Source organism: Stenella coeruleoalba (genome assembly GCF_951394435.1).
Source record: "Stenella coeruleoalba genome assembly, chromosome: 8".
NCBI classification, from domain to species: Eukaryota; Metazoa; Chordata; class Mammalia; order Artiodactyla; family Delphinidae; genus Stenella; species Stenella coeruleoalba.
In genome coordinates, this window is record NC_137154.1 from 196,747 (window position 1) to 216,972 (window position 20,226).

General features: G+C 61.7%; 1 protein-coding gene across 1 annotated transcript; it reads left to right on the forward strand.

Moving 5' to 3' along the window:
* Positions 1–4,853: 4,853 nt before the first annotated feature.
* Positions 4,854–17,114, forward strand: B4GALNT4 (beta-1,4-N-acetyl-galactosaminyltransferase 4). The gene is made up of 20 exons (XM_079929850.1): positions 4,854–5,265; positions 8,192–8,295; positions 8,672–8,767; positions 8,846–8,941; positions 9,017–9,107; positions 9,184–9,284; positions 9,449–9,516; positions 9,710–9,788; positions 10,990–11,056; positions 11,189–11,323; positions 11,411–11,520; positions 11,639–11,739; positions 11,817–11,917; positions 11,998–12,889; positions 14,710–15,011; positions 15,179–15,332; positions 15,457–15,529; positions 15,630–15,783; positions 16,100–16,226; positions 16,698–17,114. The coding sequence occupies exons 1-20, from the start codon at positions 5,115–5,117 to the stop codon at positions 16,819–16,821; spliced, it is 3,126 nt and encodes a 1,041-aa protein (XP_079785976.1). The 5' UTR covers positions 4,854–5,114; the 3' UTR covers positions 16,822–17,114.
* Positions 17,115–20,226: the final 3,112 nt, after the last annotated feature.

Here is a 20,226-nt window from a genome sequence, read left to right on the forward strand (position 1 = left end):
TCCCAGGGGCAGCGGCTTGGGGGCAGCGCCTCGTTCGTCCGAGAATAGACACTTCCCTGCCTGCAGTGCTTCTGCCAGAACCGCTCCCCGTGGGCTCACAGAAAGCTGCATCCACCTATGCCATCCTCCACGCGGCACGACTCCCGACCAGCCACTCACCTCACGGCAGGTAAACTGCATCCGTGGGCCCGTGCTCATGGAGTCCACCGGTCCTGCATGTTCCCATCTCCCCGAAGCAGCCAGCCTGGTAGAACGGTGGACAGAGGGTGGAATGGCCCTTGTGAGACGTGACTATGGAGATGGGCTAATGCTCTCAATCAGCAACCTATGGGGTCCCCCACAGCCAAGGTCCACGGTACCAGCTCTCAAGAGATAGGAATAGCAGTGTTCTACTAACCCAAAGGGTCCACCAGTGAAATGTTTGCTTCCCATCCCTGCAACTCTGGGCTCTGCTTGTCCAGTGGCCTCAGATTCCAAGGGAGGGGTGCATTACGGTGACTAGCTATCCTGGTTTGCCAGGACTTTCCTAGGTTTAAAACTGAGAGTCCCACATCCTAGAATCCCCTCAGTCCCAGGCAAGCCCTAGAGCACATCCACCAGGGGGCATATGTCAGACTGCAGCTGACAGCCACCTGGCCACTGGGGGCTCTTCACACCAGGGCATCGACAGAAGCTCACTGCGCCGGCGCCGGCGGGGATGATGGTCATAGAGGGGGGCTGAGCTTTCATGACAGAGCTGGGTAAGCAGGCGACGTCTGGAAGGCAGGAGACACTCCAGGGTGTCTCTGAGTGCCCCTTGGTCCTGGAGTAAACACCAACAGAAAACTAGAACCACCCAAAACAGGCATAGACCCTTGGGGTCACTCCATCAGACAAAGAGCCATGAGCAGCTGAGGTGGTGGCTGGGGACACGGGGACGTGGAGTGCGCAGGGGACGCAGGCGCCGGCTACCGCCACGTGGCTGCCGTAGTAACGAGAACCTCATCCTTACCTTCACGCAAGGTACACCTGTACCAGTTCCACCCGCCCTCCTTCCTCCCTGTTCCTCTCCCACCCCTTCTGTCTAACGTATGTTAACAATAGCTGACCTCACATCCCAGTGTTTGTTATGAATGCTCACACACTCTCTCTGAGAGTGTTCAAGTGTTCAACATTCTTAAAGAGAACATATTGTTCAGTTAGAGTCAGTACCACCCAAAGATGGATAAAGTGATGTGAAACGTCCATCAGTCTCTTCTGGAGAGACTAGCCTCTTTTTAGCCAGGATACTTGCATCATATTAAGCAGAAGCATAATTTTGCCTTTGTTTTTATTTGGAAGTTAAGAATGGTTTAAAGTAGAAGCGTGTGGGACTTCCCTTGTAGCGCAGTGGTTAAGAATCCGCCTGTCAATGCAGGGGACATGGGTTTGATCCCTGGTCCGGGAAGATCCCACATGCCGCAGAACAACTAAGCCCGCGTGCCACAACTACTGAGCCCACATGCCACAACTACTGAAGCCCACGCGCTCTACGGCCCACGTGCCGTAACTAATGAGCCCACATGCTGCAACTACAGAAGCCCACGTGCCTAGAGCCCATGCTCCACAACAAGAGAAGCCACCGCAATGAGAAGCCCGCTCACCGCAAAGAAGAGTAGCCCCTGCTTCTGCAACAAGAGAAAGCCCACGCGCAGCAACAAAGACCCGAAGCAGCCAAAAAATAAATAAATAAATAGTAGAAGTGTGTGTGTGTGCCGAGTTGCCAAGGAGCCTCTCTGCGAGGGATTCTGTTGCTAAGCTGGGAATACGTTTCCCAAGATCCCCTTCCCTGTATGGTTTGGGTCCGAGTTGGGCAAAAAAGGAACTTGTGTGAAGTTGGAGACACCGCAGTGGGTGGTGGCTGCTACTCTCTGAAAAGGCTGTCGTGGCCACACGTGGTCGCTGACGGAGCAGCCGCGTCCAGCAGAGGCAGCCTGCCTCTCACCCACTCTCTGCCCCCTGCCCTTCATCCACCTGCTGGCCTCCAGGCCGAGAGAGACCTTGGAGCCTCCCAGGCAACAGTGTCCCCAACACTTTCCTCCTGGCACACACTTTCCTTTTTTTTTAACGTTCAAGTAGCTTTCTTTTTTTTTCGCATTTTTAAAGACAATCGACATATTTATTTATTTACCTATTTTGGCCGTGCTGCTGCGGCATGTGGGATCTTAGTTCCCCGACCAGCGATCGAACCCGCATCCCCTGCATTGGAAGCGCAGAGCCTTAACCACTGCACCACCGGGGAAGTCCCTGGCGCCCACTTTCTGATGCTTGCTTTCTAAAGATTTCGTTTATGTTTCAGATCAGATGTCACTTCCCAAAACAGTGAACCTCTAGTGATCACTCTAGCAGAAGAAACGCTCCCCCTGGACCTCCCTGGTGGTGCAGTGGCTAAGAATCAATGCAGGGGACACGGGTTTGATCCCTGGTCTGGGAAGATCCCACATGCCACAGAGCAACTAAGCCCGTGTGCCACAACTACTGAGCCTGCGCTCTAGGGCCCACGAGCCACAACTACTGAGCCCGCGTGTCACAACTACTGAAGTCCACGTGCCTAGAGCCTGTGCTCCACAACAAAAGAAGCCACCGCAATGAGAAGCCCGCGCACGGCAATGAAGAGTAGCCCCCCGCTCGCTGCAACTAGAGAAAAGCCCGTGCAGCAATGAAGACCCAACGCAGCCAAAATAAATAAATTAATTAAATAAAATTTAAAAACCCAACATTTGGAAAAAAAAAAAAAGAGGAAGAAGAAACCCTCCCCCTCCTCTCTCTAGGCCATCATCGTGCTTTATTGTCTTCACAGCACTTATCACCACTGGAAACTATTGTTTGCTCACGTGTGCCTTTGCCTAGGAAAATAGAAACTCCAGGAAAGAAGGGACCGTATCTGCCTTGTTAGATACTGTGCCCCTTAAGTCTCTGGCTCACAAGGACCCCAGGTATCTATTGGCTGAATGGGCACATGGTGGAGGACCAGGGGGCAGAGGGAAAGCAGTGCGCACACGGCAACATGGAGATATACATTTGTATATATGAGGTCTGGAGAGACACAATGAGATTTACAGCACAAAACTATTGATATATGTTTAAAATACACACGATGTGATGTATATCTTAATGAATGTGCAGATAACATGGACATGGAAAGGGGATTGGAGGAGGGGAAAAAACAAGAATGGGGTGGGGGAAGGTTTGAAGAGATGTAGGTGTTGCTCACAGGACAGATGACAGATCGACAGAACGGCGGAAAGTGGCCAACTTGATTCTATGCCCCGAGGTCAAAATAAAAGGGAAAAAAGGGTAGTGTGGCCGTGTTAAGACTGCAACTTCCTGGATGATCTTGCCAAGATGAGGTGGGGTCCACGTCCCCTCCTCTCAAGGCTGGGTGGCCTATGACAGCGTGTGGCAGAATTGGCATGCCGTGACTCTCCAGGTGCTTTGCCCTGCTTGCTGGAGCCCAGAGGCCGCTGCCCTGGAGTGGCCGTACCCTGGTGCTCTGGTTAATCATCCTGGCCAAGCCCAACCGTCCCTGCCAAGGCCCTGACACGAGGGTGCAGAAGTCTCCCGGTGAGTCCAGCCCAGCCACCGGAGTCGCCGCCCCCAGCTGGTCACGTCTTCCCACCTGAGGCCCAAGACATCCTGGGGCAGAGGAGAGCTGTCCTGCGGGGCCCCGTCAAAAGTCCCGAACCACAGACTCCAGGAGCTTAACTAACAGTTGCTTTACAACCCTGATGCTGGGTGGCTCGTTACACAGTAACAGAAAACTTTAACGGATGGAGGAAGGGACAGAGAGAGGAGTCAGCCGGGCAGCTGGGCAGAGGGAGGGCTGGAGGAGACGACAGGGCAGGCAGAGGTGGCAGTGGCCCAGGCAGGAATGGGAACCAAGTGGGCAAAGTTCAGCATCGGCCCACACTCCCCTCCCACCTCCAGCTCAGCAAGAGCCACACCTTGGACCCCAGGCTCAGGTCAGAAACAGGAGGGCTACGTTCCCTCCCGCCCCCTTCCAGACAGCCGGGGCACCTCCTCTCCATCTTCACCCTGCCCTCAGTGGAGGCCGCCAGCTCGCCCCTCCGCTGCCGCTGTCCGCCTGGCAGCCAGCTCAGACCCTGGCCCTCCACGCTAAGTCCTCTGGTGGCTGCGCACGCCCCTCAGGGTGAAGCCAGGTGCTTTTGAGACCCTCCTCAGTCTGAGGGACCCTCAGACCCTCCTCAGACCCTCCACGCGCCCCCAGCCCCCCTGACCCACCATCATCACCTACCCCACTATGTCTCTCCCCCAAACTTCCTTTTTCTTCTTCCCACGTTGTCTGAGCCCCATTCCTCCTGGCCGCATTCTTAGCAGGAGGCTTACTCCAACTGCAAGCCCAGGCTGCCCGCATCCTTCCCCTCACGTTCCCCAAGCTCCTAGTGTCTCCCCATCACGCGTCCCTACACCCTTGTTCTCCGTGTCCCCACTGTCCCCCGACCCATAGCCTGCTCCTCCCGCGGCCTCCATCACTACACCCCGTGACCCCGAGTCCCTATGTCCCCCGGTCCTATGCACCACTCCTTGTCTCGTGCATTCTCTGCCCCTTGACCCCTGTCCCCGGTTCTTCACACCTCCCCATACACCGCATCCCGGGTCCTCCGCAACCCCAGGACCCCGCGTCCCCGCGCTGCGCGGGCCGGCGCGCCCAGGTGGATGCGCGCGCGTTGCGTGGAGACCAGCGGCGGGCACACCCTAACGCTCCGGCCCCGCCCACCGCGCCGTGGATTGGCTCCCCTCAGGCTGGCCGGGCCCGGATTGGCTCGCGCGGCGCGGTGGCCGGGCCCGTTTCACGGTGGGTAGCACCGCAGCGTGGCTGCTGCTCCGTCCCGCCGAGGCCCCCAGGAGCTTGGAGCCCGAGCGGCCAGGCGGGGCCGGGCGGGGACACCGCCGGCAGCAGCTCCGCCGCCCACCCCGTGCCCTCGGCCAAGGGCAGCCCGGGGCCGCGGCCGCACCCTGGGGCCGCGGGCGGCGGACAAAGGGCCATGCAGGGCCGGGGGACGCGGCGCGGGGCGCGCTGGAGCGGGGGGCCGCGGCGGCGCCGCTGAGCGCGGCCCGGGGCGGAGACGGCCGCGATGCCGTGGTTCCCGGTGAAGAAGATCCGCAAACAGATCAAGCTGCTGCTTTTGCTGCTGCTGCTCACCTGCGCCGCGTGGCTCACGTACGTGCACCTGAGCCTGGTGCGCCAGGGCCGCGCGCTGCGCCAGCGGCTGGGCTACGGGCGAGGTACGGGAGGGGGCGCGCGCCCTGGGGGCGGGGGGCGGTGAGGGTCGCGAGCAACGCGGGTCCCGGGCCCTCCCATTGCGCCCAGGCCTCGGCGTGGGTCAGACCCGCCCGGAGACCCCGTCCGCCCTTCCCAGCTCGGCGACATTGGGGCAGGGGGCGCGGTTCGGCTCAGCCCGGCCAGAACGCCGATGACGTCAGCAGTGACGTGCGCGACCCTCTTGGGGAGCGTCCCCGAACCCCGGCGGATGCCGGGGTCTGGCCTGGAGCGGGTAGTGAGTGACGGGGTTAACGGTGGGCTCCTGGGGAGATCTCCGCTACCGGGCCCTGCATGCTGGGATTTCCGAGAGGCCAAGTCTGGCTGCGCCTCCGACACGTGCCTGCTTAGCAGAGCCTCGGTTTTCGCATCTGCTGGGGAGGGGCAGAGACCCAACCTCAGGACGGAGAGAGAGGGGACTGGCGGGAGGGAGCTGACCCTTGCAGTTGGAACGCTTCCTGGAGGAGGTGCCCTAGGTAAACCTGTGATCAGGGACTGAGACGCTTGTGTGTTGAGGCGGGGTGAGGCATAGGGATAGGGATCCAGCTTGGGGAGCACCGAACGGCCTGGAGTGAACTCTCCCAGGCTCCTCGAGCTCACGCTCTAGTGGGGACAGACAGTGAACCCACAAATCAGGTCCTGGTGAGCGATGTGGGGAAGAGTTGGGGAGGAGTCCTGCCACTTTAGCTAGGGGGATCCCAGAGGGCCTCTTGGAGGTGGTGACTTTTGACACACACTTGGAAGAGGAGGAGTAGAGTGCTGGGGAGGGGCGGGGGGGCGGTGATGAGAGAGAGAAGGAAGCACCTCAGGGCAGGGATGGTCCCAGCCAAGCTGCTCCTGGCCCTTCTCTAGGAAGAGAGGTGTCCTTAGGATGGGTGGTGAGAATCTTGCTTCCCAAAGACTCAGAACCATGATCTTGCCCCATGAAGTCCTGGCCCACCCCACCAAGGGGTCCAGAGTTCCCTGTTCAGCCCCACAGCTGGCACCACAGACACCCCAGGCCAGGGGTCACAGGCTTGTCCCACCCCACCCCACCCCCAGAGTCCACGCATCTCACAGCTACCACACCCTCTAGGGGCCCCCAGCACTGTTCAGTCCCTCATAGAGGCCCCCCAGCTACCATCAAATAAGGCAGGACCCCGGAGCGTGACCCAGTGACACAGACGTGACCAGCCTCCTGCTCAGCTGCCCTGTGTTTTCTGAGCAAACACAGTCCTCCCTAGCCTGACTTCCTGGGCAGCCGGGGAGCCTAACTCGGCAACCGCGAGGGGGCGGAGGTGTGGGAACCCCACTTCTGAGGCCTCCTCTGCTCTCAGCTGGACCAGCGAGGAAGCTGTCCTTGCTGCTCCTCGGTGGGCAGGAGCTGTTCAAGGTTATGGAAGATCAAACCCTCAAGCAGCTCCTGCCAGGAGCAGACCCAGCCGGGGCTCTCGCCCCTGGGGCTGCAGCCCCGCCTCCTGTCCCGCTACCTGGGCTCCCACCAGGGCAGGGCTTGTGGGAAGCTGAGCAGCTGGACATGTCTGAGGCCCTTCTGACTGTCCTGTCAGCACTGTGTTCACTCCCACCAGAAAGGCTACCTTCCCGGGGTCCAGCAGCCTGCGCAGGCAGAGGTGCTGGCAGCCAGGAGGCGGGAGGCCCGTGTGGATCTCGCTGTGCTGGGGCTCAGCCCCTGCAGGGCAGTGATGGCATCCTGGCTTGGGACCCCACTGTGGAAGGTTCCCAGTACCCACAGAGTTACCTTTGTGGGCAGGGAGCATCAGGGCCAGGCTGTGGGGATTTGGCCGGGAGCCTGTTAGGGGCTCACCTCCCAGCTGGACAGGTGACAGTGACTGGGGGGGAGAAGCAAGTGGGCAGGCACCACCAGAGCCTCACAGGCACGAGACCGCGGGCAGCCCCCTCCCCCAGAGAAAGGGCCCAGGCCAACTGTGTCAGTCCGGGAATCTAGCTCCTGGGGTCTGGATCGAGGGACGGGCATAGACTTTGAAGGCCAGGCTTGGCCCTGGAGGAGAGGGGTTCCTGGACGGGGGGGTCCCCGGATGGGAGCACCAGGGGAGGCAGACGTGGCGCACAGTGAAGCCTTGCCTTCGGAGGCTCAGATCCCAGGGTATGGAACCCCAGGCCCACAGCTTAGGGAGGAGGTCTGGGAAGCAGAGGGAGGCAGGGGTGTGAAGGTGGTCTGCCCCAGGCGTGGGGAGTTAGGGGGGTGCCAAGCTCTAGAGGTGTCCACAGAAGGGATCCGCAGGGGGACAGTCTCCCTCCGGGGCCGCCTTGGCCCCATGTCCTCTGGAAGCTGGACCAGAGTGCCAATCCCTCCTCTGCCCAGGTGGGTACCAGGGCTCCTTTGGTCCTGAGCCCTGGCCTCAAGGGCAGCAGGTGGCACACGTGCCATGGGCCGGGGCTGGCGTAGCCTCAAGACCACAGTGCCAGCTCACCTGACAACAAACTCCAGCACTAACCTTTGGCTCTCAGTTCTGGTAAAGGAGTCAGACACCAAACACTCCAGCACACAGGAAAAGTGCTGAGGGCACAGAGCAATCCTGGGGGCCTTCCTGGAGGCAGAGTCACTGATGACAACAGCCCCACGGGTGTGTGTGTGCAAGCATATGCGCTGGCATGTGCACACATGGCCGCTCCCTCATGCCGGGGGGGCTGGGAGAGGCCGGGGGGGCTCAGGCAGGGGCCGTCCCCACGGAGGGGCGATGTGGGAGAAGGGCCCAGCCGAGAGCACTTCCAGCTGTAGGGTGGGGCATCGGGCAGCACGAAGGGGCAGACGTGGGGAGGGAGGGCTTCAGTGGAGACACCACTGGCCATCCTGACCCCAGCTGACCCCAGCGGCAGGGGCTGTGGCCTTGGAGAGCCTGACCCCGGCCCCGCCTCATGTGCCGCCCACAGATGGTGAGAAGCTGAGCGGTGTGACAGATGGCCGGGGCATCCGGGCTGCACTGTCCACACAGAGGGCAGAGGACTCCAGCGAGAGCCGTGAGGAGGAGCGGGTGGTGAGCAGGGCTGCGGGGAAGAGCACCACAGCACAAACGAGACCCAAGGCCAGTCCTGTGCCGGTGGCCTCAGGACCTGTAGGCCGTGAGGACACAGCAGCACGCTGTGCTCCACCACGGAGCGTGGCCCCAGCCTGGGTGGACGCATCTGGTGCACGTGGGGTGGCCAAGGGTCTGCTCGGGTGGGTGTGCACGGCCGGGGCGTGATGGAGTCAGGGCTTCGTGGCTGCACGTGGAAGGGATCTCTGTGAAGTGAGCCGGCGGGTGCGGCGGGCTGTGTCGCGCGCTGTGTCTGGTGCGCGTGCGTGTGGCTGTGGGGCTTCTTCCTGCCCTCACGTTCCTCAGCTTTGACCCTGGTGCCCCTTCTCTCCCGTAGCCCGAAGGTCGGGAGCCAGACGCGCTGTTTCCCTGGGGGGCTGGAAGGCCACTGTCGCTGAACCTCACCCGTCAGGCGCCCTCGTGGCGGGAGGAGGTGAGCTCTGCTCAGCGGCTCGGCCTTGGGGAGGGCGGGGGCCGCTGTGCAGAAGGTAAGCCCTCCTCCCACCCCCAGTACAAGGGGCAGGTGAACCTGCACGTGTTCGAGGACTGGTGCGGGGGCGCCGTGGGCCATCTGAGGAGGAACTTGCACTTCCCGCTCTTCCCTCATGTGAGTGCGGGGGTGGGGGGCGGCTGGCCCGCAGGCGGGCGGGGGCCTTGACGTCAGAGGCCGCTGCCCCCCCAGACTCGCACCACCGTGAAGAAGCTGGCTGTGTCCCCCAAGTGGAAGAACTACGGCCTCCGGATTTTCGGCTTCATCCACCCGGCGAGAGATGGTGCGGGGACGGGGGTGTTGGGGGGCAGGGTGTCACGAAGCCCCCACCGACCCCTGAGCCCTGTCCTGTGGCCTAGGAGATGTCCAGTTCTCCGTGGCTTCGGATGACAACTCTGAGTTCTGGCTGAGCCCAACCGAGAGCCCGGCGGGTGCCCAGCTGGTGGCCTTTGTGGGCAAGGTACCCCCACGCGCAGCCCAGCCCCTCCATCCACACCCCTTGTCTTCGTGGGCCTCCTGCGGCTTGGTCACCTGTCCCCTCCAGCTTCTCAGGAGTGGGGACTGGATGGGGCTGGTGCCCCAAGGAGAGGGTGAGCCCCCTGCCCCTTCTCTGTTACCCTCCAGACTGGTTCGGAGTGGACAGCACCTGGAGAATTCACCAAGTTCAGCTCCCAGGTGTCCAAGCCCAGGCGGTGAGTGACTGTGGGAGTGTGTGCATGAGTGCGTACCCGTGTGTGCGTCTGTGTGTGAGGACTGGGTGACACGTGCATGCGTGAAGCCGCTGTTGCTATGCTGCCCCCTCAAGCCCCGCCTCCTGTAGGCTCCCCATCTGTTTGGGGCTTCTGGGGCACGGCGGGCCCCCCCCCTCACTCCTCCTGTCCCCAGGCTCATGGCCTCCCGGAGGTACTACTTTGAGCTACTGCACAAGCAGGATGACCGCGGCTCGGACCACGTGGAAGTGGGCGTGAGTGCGGCTGCCCTCTGAGGGCTTCTGGAGACCCCACCTCCCCTGCCCTGCCCTCCTCTTTCCGGCCACTCCCCCGCAGGACAACGATGTGGACCCCGCCCGCCCCCCCAGAGAAGCTTCCCATCTAGCTGACAAAGCAGGTGCTCAGGGGCGGGGCTTGTGCTCACAGAGGAAGCGACCCTTGAGCGGATTCTCGAGAGCTGAGAGACGTTCACAGGGAGACCAGTGGGGAGAGAATCTGGGGTGCAAAGATGAATTCCAGGTCTCGAGAACAGCAGAGGAATGGAACCACCTGGAGTCTTCTGGAACTCCAAGCAGTCTGGTGGCCAGATCCAGCAGGGCTTCCTCCTAAGGATGAGGCAACTGGATCTGCATTTCAGGGAAAACCCTCTGGCCACTGCCTGTTGGGAGGGATTTTCGTGGGTGGCCATCCATCGGTCCCTGAACCAGGGAGGTGGGAATAGAAGAAGTGGAAGGTCCGGGGGAGGGTGGGGGGGCGGCGGGGGGAGATGCCCAGCGACTGAGAGCCTGAGCCTGGCTGGGTGTGGGGTGATGACCAGGGTGGGCTAGGGGGTGGTGGGAGGTTGCAGGTGTCTAGTTTGTGTGTGGTGGGTATCACCCCAGCTCAGCTTAGCAGAGGGCCCAGACTGCAGATGCAGATTTGGGGTGATCTTGTGGAAGCCGGGGGAGTGACTAAGGGCCGAGGATGAGCTGGGAAGGGAAGAGGGCCTGGGACAGCCCCCAGGAAGCCCAACATGAGAGCGGTGGGGGAGGGAGAGTCTGCAAGGGAGACTGGGAAGGCACAGCCACAGAAGTGGGGGAAGTGGGGATGGGGAGGTCCAGCGGGGAGCTGGGGGGCCAGCTCTGACCTCCAGAAGGGCAGTGTCTGCAGAACCGGGGGGAGGTGGGGGCAGAGGCCATAACCAGAAGGTCCGGAAGCACCCAGGGTGTCAGGAAAGGCATCCTCACCTGCCTCCAGGGACCCCAGCCTTCTAGGCCTCTCCAGCTTCCCTGCTGTGCCTTCTCAGGACTGCTCTCCCATCCACCCCCCCCCACCCCAAGCTTCCTGCGTCCGTGAAGGGGTTGCCCCTACTAGTTCCCCAGCCCCACGTCAGGGAAGATTCACTCCTCCCTGACCCAGCTGTGTTCCCACCTTGACCCCCATCCTTTGGCCCTGACCACCCTCTCCAACCCCCAGTGGCGAGCCTTCCTGCCGGGTCTGAAGTTCGAGGTCATAGGCTCTGCTCACATCTCCCTGTATACAGGTGCGGAGCCCAGTGCCTCTGTGGGGAAAGGGGAGGGCTCCTGATGGGCGGTCTCTTTGGGGTGGTGTCTGGATATGGGTGAGGAGGGATCTCTAGGAACTCCTGGGGTCCCCACACATCCTCTGCCCCTAGATGAGTCAGCCCTGAAGATGGACCACGTGGCCCACGTGCCCCAGTCTCCAGCCAGCCACGTTGGGGGGCGCCTGCTGCAGGAGGAGCCCAGAGCTGACATGCTGCGGCCCGATCCCCGAGACACCTTCTTCCTCAGTGAGAGGAGGACCCCCGGGGTGGGGTGGGGGGCGGGGTGGGGCAGGGCAGGGGTTCCAGGTCACAATGTGACCACGCCTCCCGTAGCGCCTCGGGTGGAGCCCTGGAGTCTGGAGAATGTGCTGGAGCCCTGCACCTACGCCCCCACCTACGTCGTCAAGGACTTTCCCATCGCAAGATACCAGGGACTGCAGTTTGTAAGTGCCCCTCACCAAGGTCTTCCCTGAGACCCAGGCCTCCCTCTTCCCAGGGTCCCCGGAGCCTCCTCCAGGCCCTCTGGAAGACGCCCCAACCTGAGCCCTCTGCCCGCCCCAGGTGTACCTGTCCTTCGTTTATCCCAATGACCACACACGCCTGACTCACATGGAGACGGACAACAAGTGCTTCTACCGCGAGTCGCCGCTGTATCTGGAAAGGTGGGTGGGTGGTGCCCAAGGAAGAATGGGCGGGGCCTTGGCCGAGCCTGGTCTCTGACGCCCCGCCCCTGCCCCAGGTTTGGGTTCTACAAATACATGAAGATGGACCGGGAGGAGGGGGAGGAAGACGAAGAGGAGGAGGTGCAGCGCCGAGCCTTCCTCTTCCTCAACCCAGACGGTGAGTGCCCCCCGCGCCCCCCACCCCCTCGGCTGGGCCCGCCCTGGCGCAGCAGCTCACCCCACCCGCGCTGCCCACAGACTTCCTGGACGACGAGGACGATGGGGAGCTGCTCGACGGTCTGGAGCCCACCGAGGCGCCCGGAACGCAGGGCGGCCGCCGGCTCGCGGCCCCCACCGAGGCCCCGGCCACTCCCGCCCTGCCAACGCCTCCCGCCCCCCTGGGCCGGCCGACCCCCCGGCGCTCACGGGCGCTGAGCTGGGCCGCCCGCCCCCTTCCCCTCTTCTGGGGACGTGCACCTCCCCCCCGCCCAGCAGCCGCGGCCGAGCGGCCCCCGAAGGTGTATGTCACGCGGGTGCGGCCGGGACTGCGGGTCCCGCCCCAGGCCCCGGCACCGCTCAGCCCACGCGGCCCTCCCCGGCCACCTTTCCCTGGCGTCTTCCTGCGCCCCAGACCCCTACCCAGGGTGCAGCTGCGCGCGCGCCCACGCCCACCCCGGGCTCGAGGCCGCAGGACCGGCGGCCCCCAGGCTGCAAAGCTGAGGCCCCCGGCCCCGGCGCCGACCACCCAGGGGAGCCGAGAGGGCCAGGCACGCGAGCCGGGACTCACGGCCCCCACCACGGACTCGAACTATTCGTCCGAAGCGCAGCCCGTGACCTCCTTCCTGAGCTTGTCCCAGGTGCCCGGGGAGAATGAGGAAGAGGAGGAAGGGGACGACGAGGAAGGGGCGCAGGGCGAAGAGGCTGCGTTGGAGGACAGCGAAGAGAAGGCCGGCGCGGTGCGCGGCCGCTGGCGGGAGGACGCTGTCAACTGGCAGCGCACGTTCAGCGTGGGCAGCGTGGACTTCGAGGTGCTGCGCTCGGACTGGAACGACCTGCGCTGCAATGTGTCCGGGAATCTGCAGCTGCAGGAGGCCGAGGCCGTGGACGTGGTGGCTCAGTACATGGAGCGTCTCAACGCGCGCCATGGAGGGTACGAGGGAGGGGCGCGCATGGAAATGGACGGCCTTGGCCTCCATGGGACTCTCAGACTTCCCCAGGGTTTAATGGGGCACTGCTCTGGGAATGGTACACGCTCCCCTCCCCCCCCGCCCCCCCGGAAGTGTCTTCTCACCCTTCTGGGGCCCCTTACTGCTCAGGGCCCCCGTCCTGTGCTAGGAGCCTTTCTCCCATCACCCAGGGCTGGCTCCCTTGTCCTGCACCTCCAAACCCCACACCTGTTACCTTGGACCTGGACCTGAGGATGGATCTGAGCCACCCAGGTCTCTTGCAGATAGAGACACGCACGAAGGTCAAGCTAAGAACCCCTGGATCCCTCTCCCCACTGGCACCTCGCTGGCTGGGGTCTTGGTCCTCAGGGGAGGGCTCAGGGTTCCTGCCCCACTGGCCCTTCTGGTCTCCCCCAGGCCCCAGGAATCCAGTCTTGTCTCCACCCCAAGCAGGTATGGGGGTTGGAGAGTGGAGGCCCCAATTTGACCTGAGGGGAGGCCCTGAGGGGTTCTCAGAGCTGTGCTGAGTCCTTAAGTAGGGGCAGGACCTTCAGAGACAGGCAAAGGCTGGCCAGGAGGCTGGTGGGCAGAGGACAGGCCTCATGGGCCTTGAAGGCCAGGTGCAGGAGTCATTCTTCTTGCCTCCGATACGCACAATTTGGAGCAGGACGCAGGTTTGGCCCATCTGGTTCATAGACAAGCATGTGGCTGTGTTGGAGAGGAGGGGGTGGAAGGGGGAGCCCATGACTGACAGGCTTGGTCCAGGGCAGCAATGGGATGGCCTGGACCCTTGGCAGGGGCTGGGGTAGATTGATTCTAGGTGGCTGAGAAGGCAAGCCTGCGCTTGGCTCTGAGCTTCCTGAGAGCAGCTCATCGTCCCATGGGCATGAGGGGGCCTGTCCAGCAGAAAGGTCATGGCTGCAGCCCCACCTTCCCTGAGCCGTGCAAGGGTGTGGGTGGCCCCAAGGAATGAGAGCACAGACCCGGAGCGTTTGGGGCAGAAAGTCCCTGATACTTGAGAGCATGGTGGGGATGGGCAGGGGGTGAAGGGAGGAATCTAGACCCCTGGGAGGTCACACCGGTAGGCTCCGAGGGTGAGGGATACTGGCTGCAAAGGTGGATGGGGGGGACGTGCGGCAGAAGGGAGAGTGACCTAGTCAAGGGCAGGGCCCTATCTTCCCAGGCCAGGGCTGGGGAAGAGCCAGCGGCGGAAGGCCCGGAGGCTTCTTCCCCAGAGATCAGGGCAGCCCCTGCGCTGGTGCTCGGGGGGCAAAAATGAGGCTTCTCAGAGGAGGCACCCAGGACCTTGGAGAGGAGGGCGGGGAGCCTGGGGCGAGCATCCAGGCAGGGGACACCTAGGGCAAAGACCCCACGGGAAGGGGCAGCTTGCGTATCTAACCTGACGGGGTATCGAGGCCACAAGGTAGACACCGTTTACCGGCTTAGAATTCAGACGTCTGAGCCTCGGCCTGTGGGCCGTGGGCGCCCCTGAAGGTTTCTGAGCGTGCAGCTGTGGACAGGGGTGGTGGCACCGAGGAGAGGACTGGCCTGGGCTTGGGGACGCCTCCCTTGTGGGCTGCCCCACGGCGAGGGAGCCCCGGTGTGTGGGCCTGCCTTCTGAGAAGGGAGCTCCCCAGCAGGCCTTGTGGCGTGGTGGGGGACGGGGGGCGTGCGGCACCCCACCCCAAGTCACCTGAGTGGCCACCTCGTTTCTGCGGCTGGGGGCGGCTTGTGGGAAGAATGGGGTTGGAGTCGTGGGCGCAGCCTCGGAGCCCGAGGGGGCTGACTGGGTCCCGCCCCGCAGGCGGTACGCTCTTCTGCGCATCGTGAACGTGGAGAAGCGCCGGGACTCGGCGCGGGGAAGCCGTTTCCTCCTGGAGCTGGAGCTCCAGGAGCGCGGTGGGCGCCGGCTGCGCCTGTCTGAGTACGTCTTCCTGCGCCTGCCCCGGGTACGTGCCGGCGACACAGATGGAGACGGGGAGAGTCCTGAGCCCGCTCCAGCTGTCTCCCCAGCCGCCTCCGTGCACCCCGACGGCCGCCCGGAGCTGTGCCGGCCACTGCGCCTGGCCTGGCGCCAGGATGTGATGGTGCACTTCATCGTGCCAGGTGCGTGGGAGTGGGGCTGGCCGGCCAGCCACCTGGGATTGTGGGGGGGTGGGGGGTGGGGGGCCTTGTCCAGCAGGCCTTATGGGGAGGGGGGGAGTGCCACCGGTCCTGGGCAGGGTACCGCCAGGTCGGGTCCAGGTGGGTTCAGTATCCCCATCCTCCTCCAGTGAAGAACCAGGCGCGCTGGGTGGTACAGTTCCTGGCAGACATGGCTGCGCTGCACATCCGTACAGGGGACTCTCGCTTCAGTGTCATCCTGGTGGACTTTGAGAGCGATGACATGGATGTGGAGAGGGCCCTCCGCGCGGCGCCACTGCCCAGGTAACGGCCCCCACCTCCCGGGGCGGGCCAGGTGCAGCTTCCCTCCTCCCGGACAGGCATGGGTTTTCCTGCCCCAGAAACGGGTGGCTATGACTTCCCACCCCATATCCCCTTCCTCCCCCAGATACCAATACCTAAGGCGAAGCGGGAACTTTGAGCGCTCCGCGGGGTTGCAAGCTGGAGTGGCCGCGGTGGAGGTGCGTGGGCAGGATGGTGTGGGTGGAGAGAATGAGATGGGGGGCGGGGGGGGCCCTTCCGGAGGAGAGGGCGAGGCTCAGACCTCCCCGCTGTCTCCAGGACGCCAGCAGCATCGTTTTCCTCTGCGACCTGCACATCCACTTCCCCCCCAGCATCCTGGATGGCATCCGCAAGCACTGCGTGGAGGGCAAGCTGGCCTTTGCGCCTGTGGTCATGCGGCTGGGCTGCGGGAGCTCGCCAGGGGACCCTCACGGTAATGCCCTGAATGCCCCTCGGTAACGTCAGGGGTCCCACCCATGCCAGGGCAAAACCCAGGCCCCCGGGGGCCTCCCAACCCGCAAGGGAGGCCTAGGGCCCCATCAATGCCCCTTATAACGCCTGGGACTCCTTGTGGCCTCTAGGACCCCCAGAGTGCCGAGGACCGTGCTCGGCCCCTAGGAACCTTCTCCAACACCCAAGTCATGCACAGGCCTCCCAGGTTATGACCAACACATGGGAGTGACCCCAGGAGCCCTCCTGAGGAAGGGCTTGCAGGACCTGGCGTCTGAAGGGCACCCCATCCCCGCCAGGTTACTGGGAGGTGAACGGCTTCGGCCTCTTCGGGATCTACAAGTCCGACTTCGACCGCGTTGGCGGCATGAACACCGAGGAGTTCCGGGACCAGTGGGGAGGCGAGGACTGGGAACTTTTGGACAGGTGACCACCTCCCCCCAGCGGAGACTGCGACTTCCACATCCTCCGCCTGTGGGTGGGAGGGGCCTCACGTGCTGACGGGACTCTGCTTTCCTCCCCCTCCGACCCCCAGATCTGGGCCTAGAGAGCTCCTTGGACCCCACCCCACTCCCCTAAACCCCTTCCCAGCTCCAGGATCCTACAGACTCAGGGAAGCCCTTGAACCAGCTCTGCCCCCAGACCCTGCAGGCCTCTCCTGGGTCCCTCTCCTCTTGCTGGGCTTGGACAGTAGTGGAAGCCCTGACACCCCAGGCCCTGGGCCAGGGGCGTGAGCTCTTCCATTCCAGCCCACCCCCAGGGCTCTGTAGTCTAGGGGCAGCCCTGACAGGCATGCTCTCCCCCTGCAGCCCCATTCACCCCCGTACCCCCAGTCTGGATCACCCCCCAGAGGTCCTCTGGGCCGAGGGGCAGCCCTGACTCGCCCTCCCCGCCCAGGGTCCTGCAGGCAGGGCTGGAGGTGGAGCGGCTCCGAGTGCGGAACTTCTACCACCACTTCCACTCCAAGCGCGGGATGTGGGGCGTGCACAGCCGCAAGGCCGCCCGCAAGGAGGCCCCTTGAGGACCAGCGACCCTCCCCGCCCCGGCTGCTGTCCTGCCGTGGCAGCTGGAGGCCGGGCTCTGAGCCTGGACCCTGGGGACCCAGCGGGGCTCATCCGGGGGCACAGCCACCACCCGTGCCTGCCCCTCTCTGGCCCCCCAGGCTGCTGCCCCCTCTGTGGCCGCCCCCCCCCCCCAGAGAGGCGGCCGTCGTAGCCGGCGGGGCCTGGGCTTGCCCCCCACGCCCTGTGCGATGATTTCTGTGAAATTTTGCCGTAGCAATGACATTGTTTCGGGATTTCCAAGAGTTCTGTCTGTTCCGTTTTTTATTCAGAATGAAATGAAATATTTTTTTTAGTTCTGACTCATCCTCTGGGCCTGGTTCTCTTGGGAGGGCAGAGGTGGGCCTGGGCGGCAGCAAGAGACCCTGCACCCGCAGTGGCCCTGGGCACTGCCTGCTGCTGACTCCCTTTCCTGACCTGAGCTGCAGCCGCCGTGCTGACCGCACCTTTCTCCACCCTCGAGACCACTCACCTCTTCCCGCACTTTCCCTTTGAGCTTCTGTATCGGGCCCTGGAGGCAAGGGGGTTGCGGACCCTTCCTCACCACCCTGTGCGTGGAGCCGCCAGTCACCAGCGTGGCATGAGGCCTTTCCACCTGCGACCGTCTGCTTAGTCCCCTTTGTTGTGAAAACAGACCTTGGATGTCAGTCCTGCGCCACCCTCAAGGATGTGGGAACACTAGGCACCCCGGGGTGGCGGGTGACATGCTACAACCAGGTTGGGGTATAGTTAGGACTCAGTTGCCATAAATGGAAAGCCCAATGCACGCTGGTTTAAACACAACGGGGGGTTTGCTTGACTTGTCTCGCGGAAGTCCGGGGTCAGGAGCCCTCTGGAGAGTCAGACGGGCTGCATGATGCTGTCGAGGGCCCCCCCTTCCCTGGGGTCCCAGTCACGGCAGGGAGGCCAGTGCTCTGCCTGGCACTGGGCGCGCCTGCCCATATGAGTTCCTTGCAGCTGCTGTAACAGATTTCCACAAACAAAATGGAATTTCCTGTCTTATGGCTCTGGAGGTCGGAAGTCCTAAAATCGAGGTTTCCACAGGCTTGCGCCCCTTCTGGGGCCTTTAGGACTGAATCTGCTTCCCTCCTTCCCCAGCTCCTGGAGGCCGCCACCTGGACTTCCTTGCTCATGACCTCTTCCTCCATCCTCAAAGCCAGCAGCTTACCATTTTCATATCACTCTCCCTGTCTCTCTCACACCTCTACTACCATCATCACATCTCCTTCTCTGGCTCTGACCCTCCTGCCTCCCTCTTATAAGGACCCCTGGGATGACCCTGGACCCACCCACATAACCGAGGATAATCGCTCCATCCCAAGCAACATCCTTTACTTAATCTGCGAAGTCCGTCCTGCCGTGGAGGTGACAGCCACAGGTCCTGGGCATTAGGGCATGGACATCTTTGGGGCTTTTACTCTGTACTGCCTCCTTCTGTGGGAAGGCAGCACGTCCGCCCAGCACTCCACACAATCCTCGCAAGGTTTACCTTGCCATGAACACAGGGCAGCAGGGAGGATTTCAGGGAAAGAGAAACCAGATGGACACTCCAGTCGGGCCCTGAGAAGACCCTAGAGATGGCCCGGGGCATTCAGCTCTGTGGCTGCTGACCAGGGCAGCCCGCGGGTGTCTGTGAACACTAAGTCACTCGTGACGTGAGTCCTGCTGGTGCCCGCAGGGTGGAGGACACAGCTAACCTGCCACACACCTACTCAGAAGTTACCAGATGCCCCAGCTCATACTGCCCACTCCTCCCTAAGTATCTAGTTCGGAAGAAATGATCCCCAGATACAGATGTTAGTAACAAGAAAAGAACTAGCACTGGAATTAAGAATATATACTCCAGGGCTTCCCTGGTGGCACAGTGGTTGAGAGTCCGCCTGCCGATGCAGGGGACACGGGTTCGTGCCCCGGTCCGGGAGGATCCCACATGCCGCGAAGCGGCTGGGCCCGTGAGCCATGGCCGCTGAGTCTGCGCGTCCGGAGCCTGTGCTCCGCAACGGGAGAGGCCACAACAGTGAGAGGCCCGTGTACCGCAAAAAAAAAAAAAGAATATATACTTCCAAAAATTGGGGCGGGGGGAGTGTAACAGGTAGGGGAAGCATGCACATCAGAAAAATAACTACCTCTGGAAGCAGAAAAAAATGTCAGACAACATTTCATCTAATGTGGACTATACGTATACCATAATTTATTAATCCACTTTAACAACTGTTTATTGAGCACCCACTATGTGCCAGACACTGTGGAAGAAGTGGTGAACAAAACAGACAAGAATCCCTGCCTCGTAGAACTTACATTCTAGTGAAGCGTGAGGAGAAGCAGACGACAGACACGGTAAAGCCATATCCGGTGTATCAGCTGGTGGCAGCGCTTGTAAAGAAAAGTAAAGCCGGAAAGAGAACAGCGAGTCTGAGCGTGGCTGCCACTGTAAACAGTGGTCAGAAAAAGCCTGACCAGGCTTCCCTGGTGGTGCGGTGGTTAAAGAATCCGCCTGCCAGTGCAGGGGACACGGGTTCGAGCCCTGGTCCGGGAAGATCCCACATGCCGCGGAGGAACTAAGCCCGTGTGCCACAACTACTGAGCCCACGTGCCACAAGTACTGAAGCCCGCACATCTAGAGCCCGTGCTCCACAACAAGGGGAGCCACCACAATGAGAAGCCTGCGCACCACAACGAAGAGTAGGCCCTGCTCGCCACAGCTAGAGAAAGCCCGCTCGCAGCAACAAAGGCCCAACGCGGCCAAAAATTAAAAAAAAAAAATTCTGGAAGAAAATATGGGCAAAATTTTTATTAAAGAAAAAGCCTGACCTGAGAAGGTGACATCCCAGCAAAGCCCTGAGGTGCTGATGAGGCTGCCAAGGACACAGATGGGGAAGGGGAGGAGGTCCGAGGTGACATTTGAAGACATTTTTAGAAATCAATGATAAACACTTCTCATCACATCTTTTCAATATTATACTGGAAGTACTAGTTAACGCAACAAGACAAGAAAAGGAAATAAAAAGTATACAGATTGAGGAGGAAGAAACATTGTTTTAGTTTGCAGATGACATAATCATCTATGGAGAAAATCCAAAAGAATTAGCCTAAAAAAAAGGAAAAGAAAAGAAAAAAAAAAAGAAACTTCTGGAACTAATAATCAATTATAAGGACTTCCCTGATGGTCCAGTGGGTAAGATTCTGCGCTCCCAATGCAGAGGGCCCAGGTTCGATCCCTGGTCAGGGAACTAGATCCCGCACGCATGCTGCAACTAAGAGTCCGCATGCCGCAGCTAAGACCTGGCACAGCCAAAATAAATGAATATTTAAAAATAATAATAATCAGTTATAGCAAGGTTGCAGGATACAAGGTTAATATACAG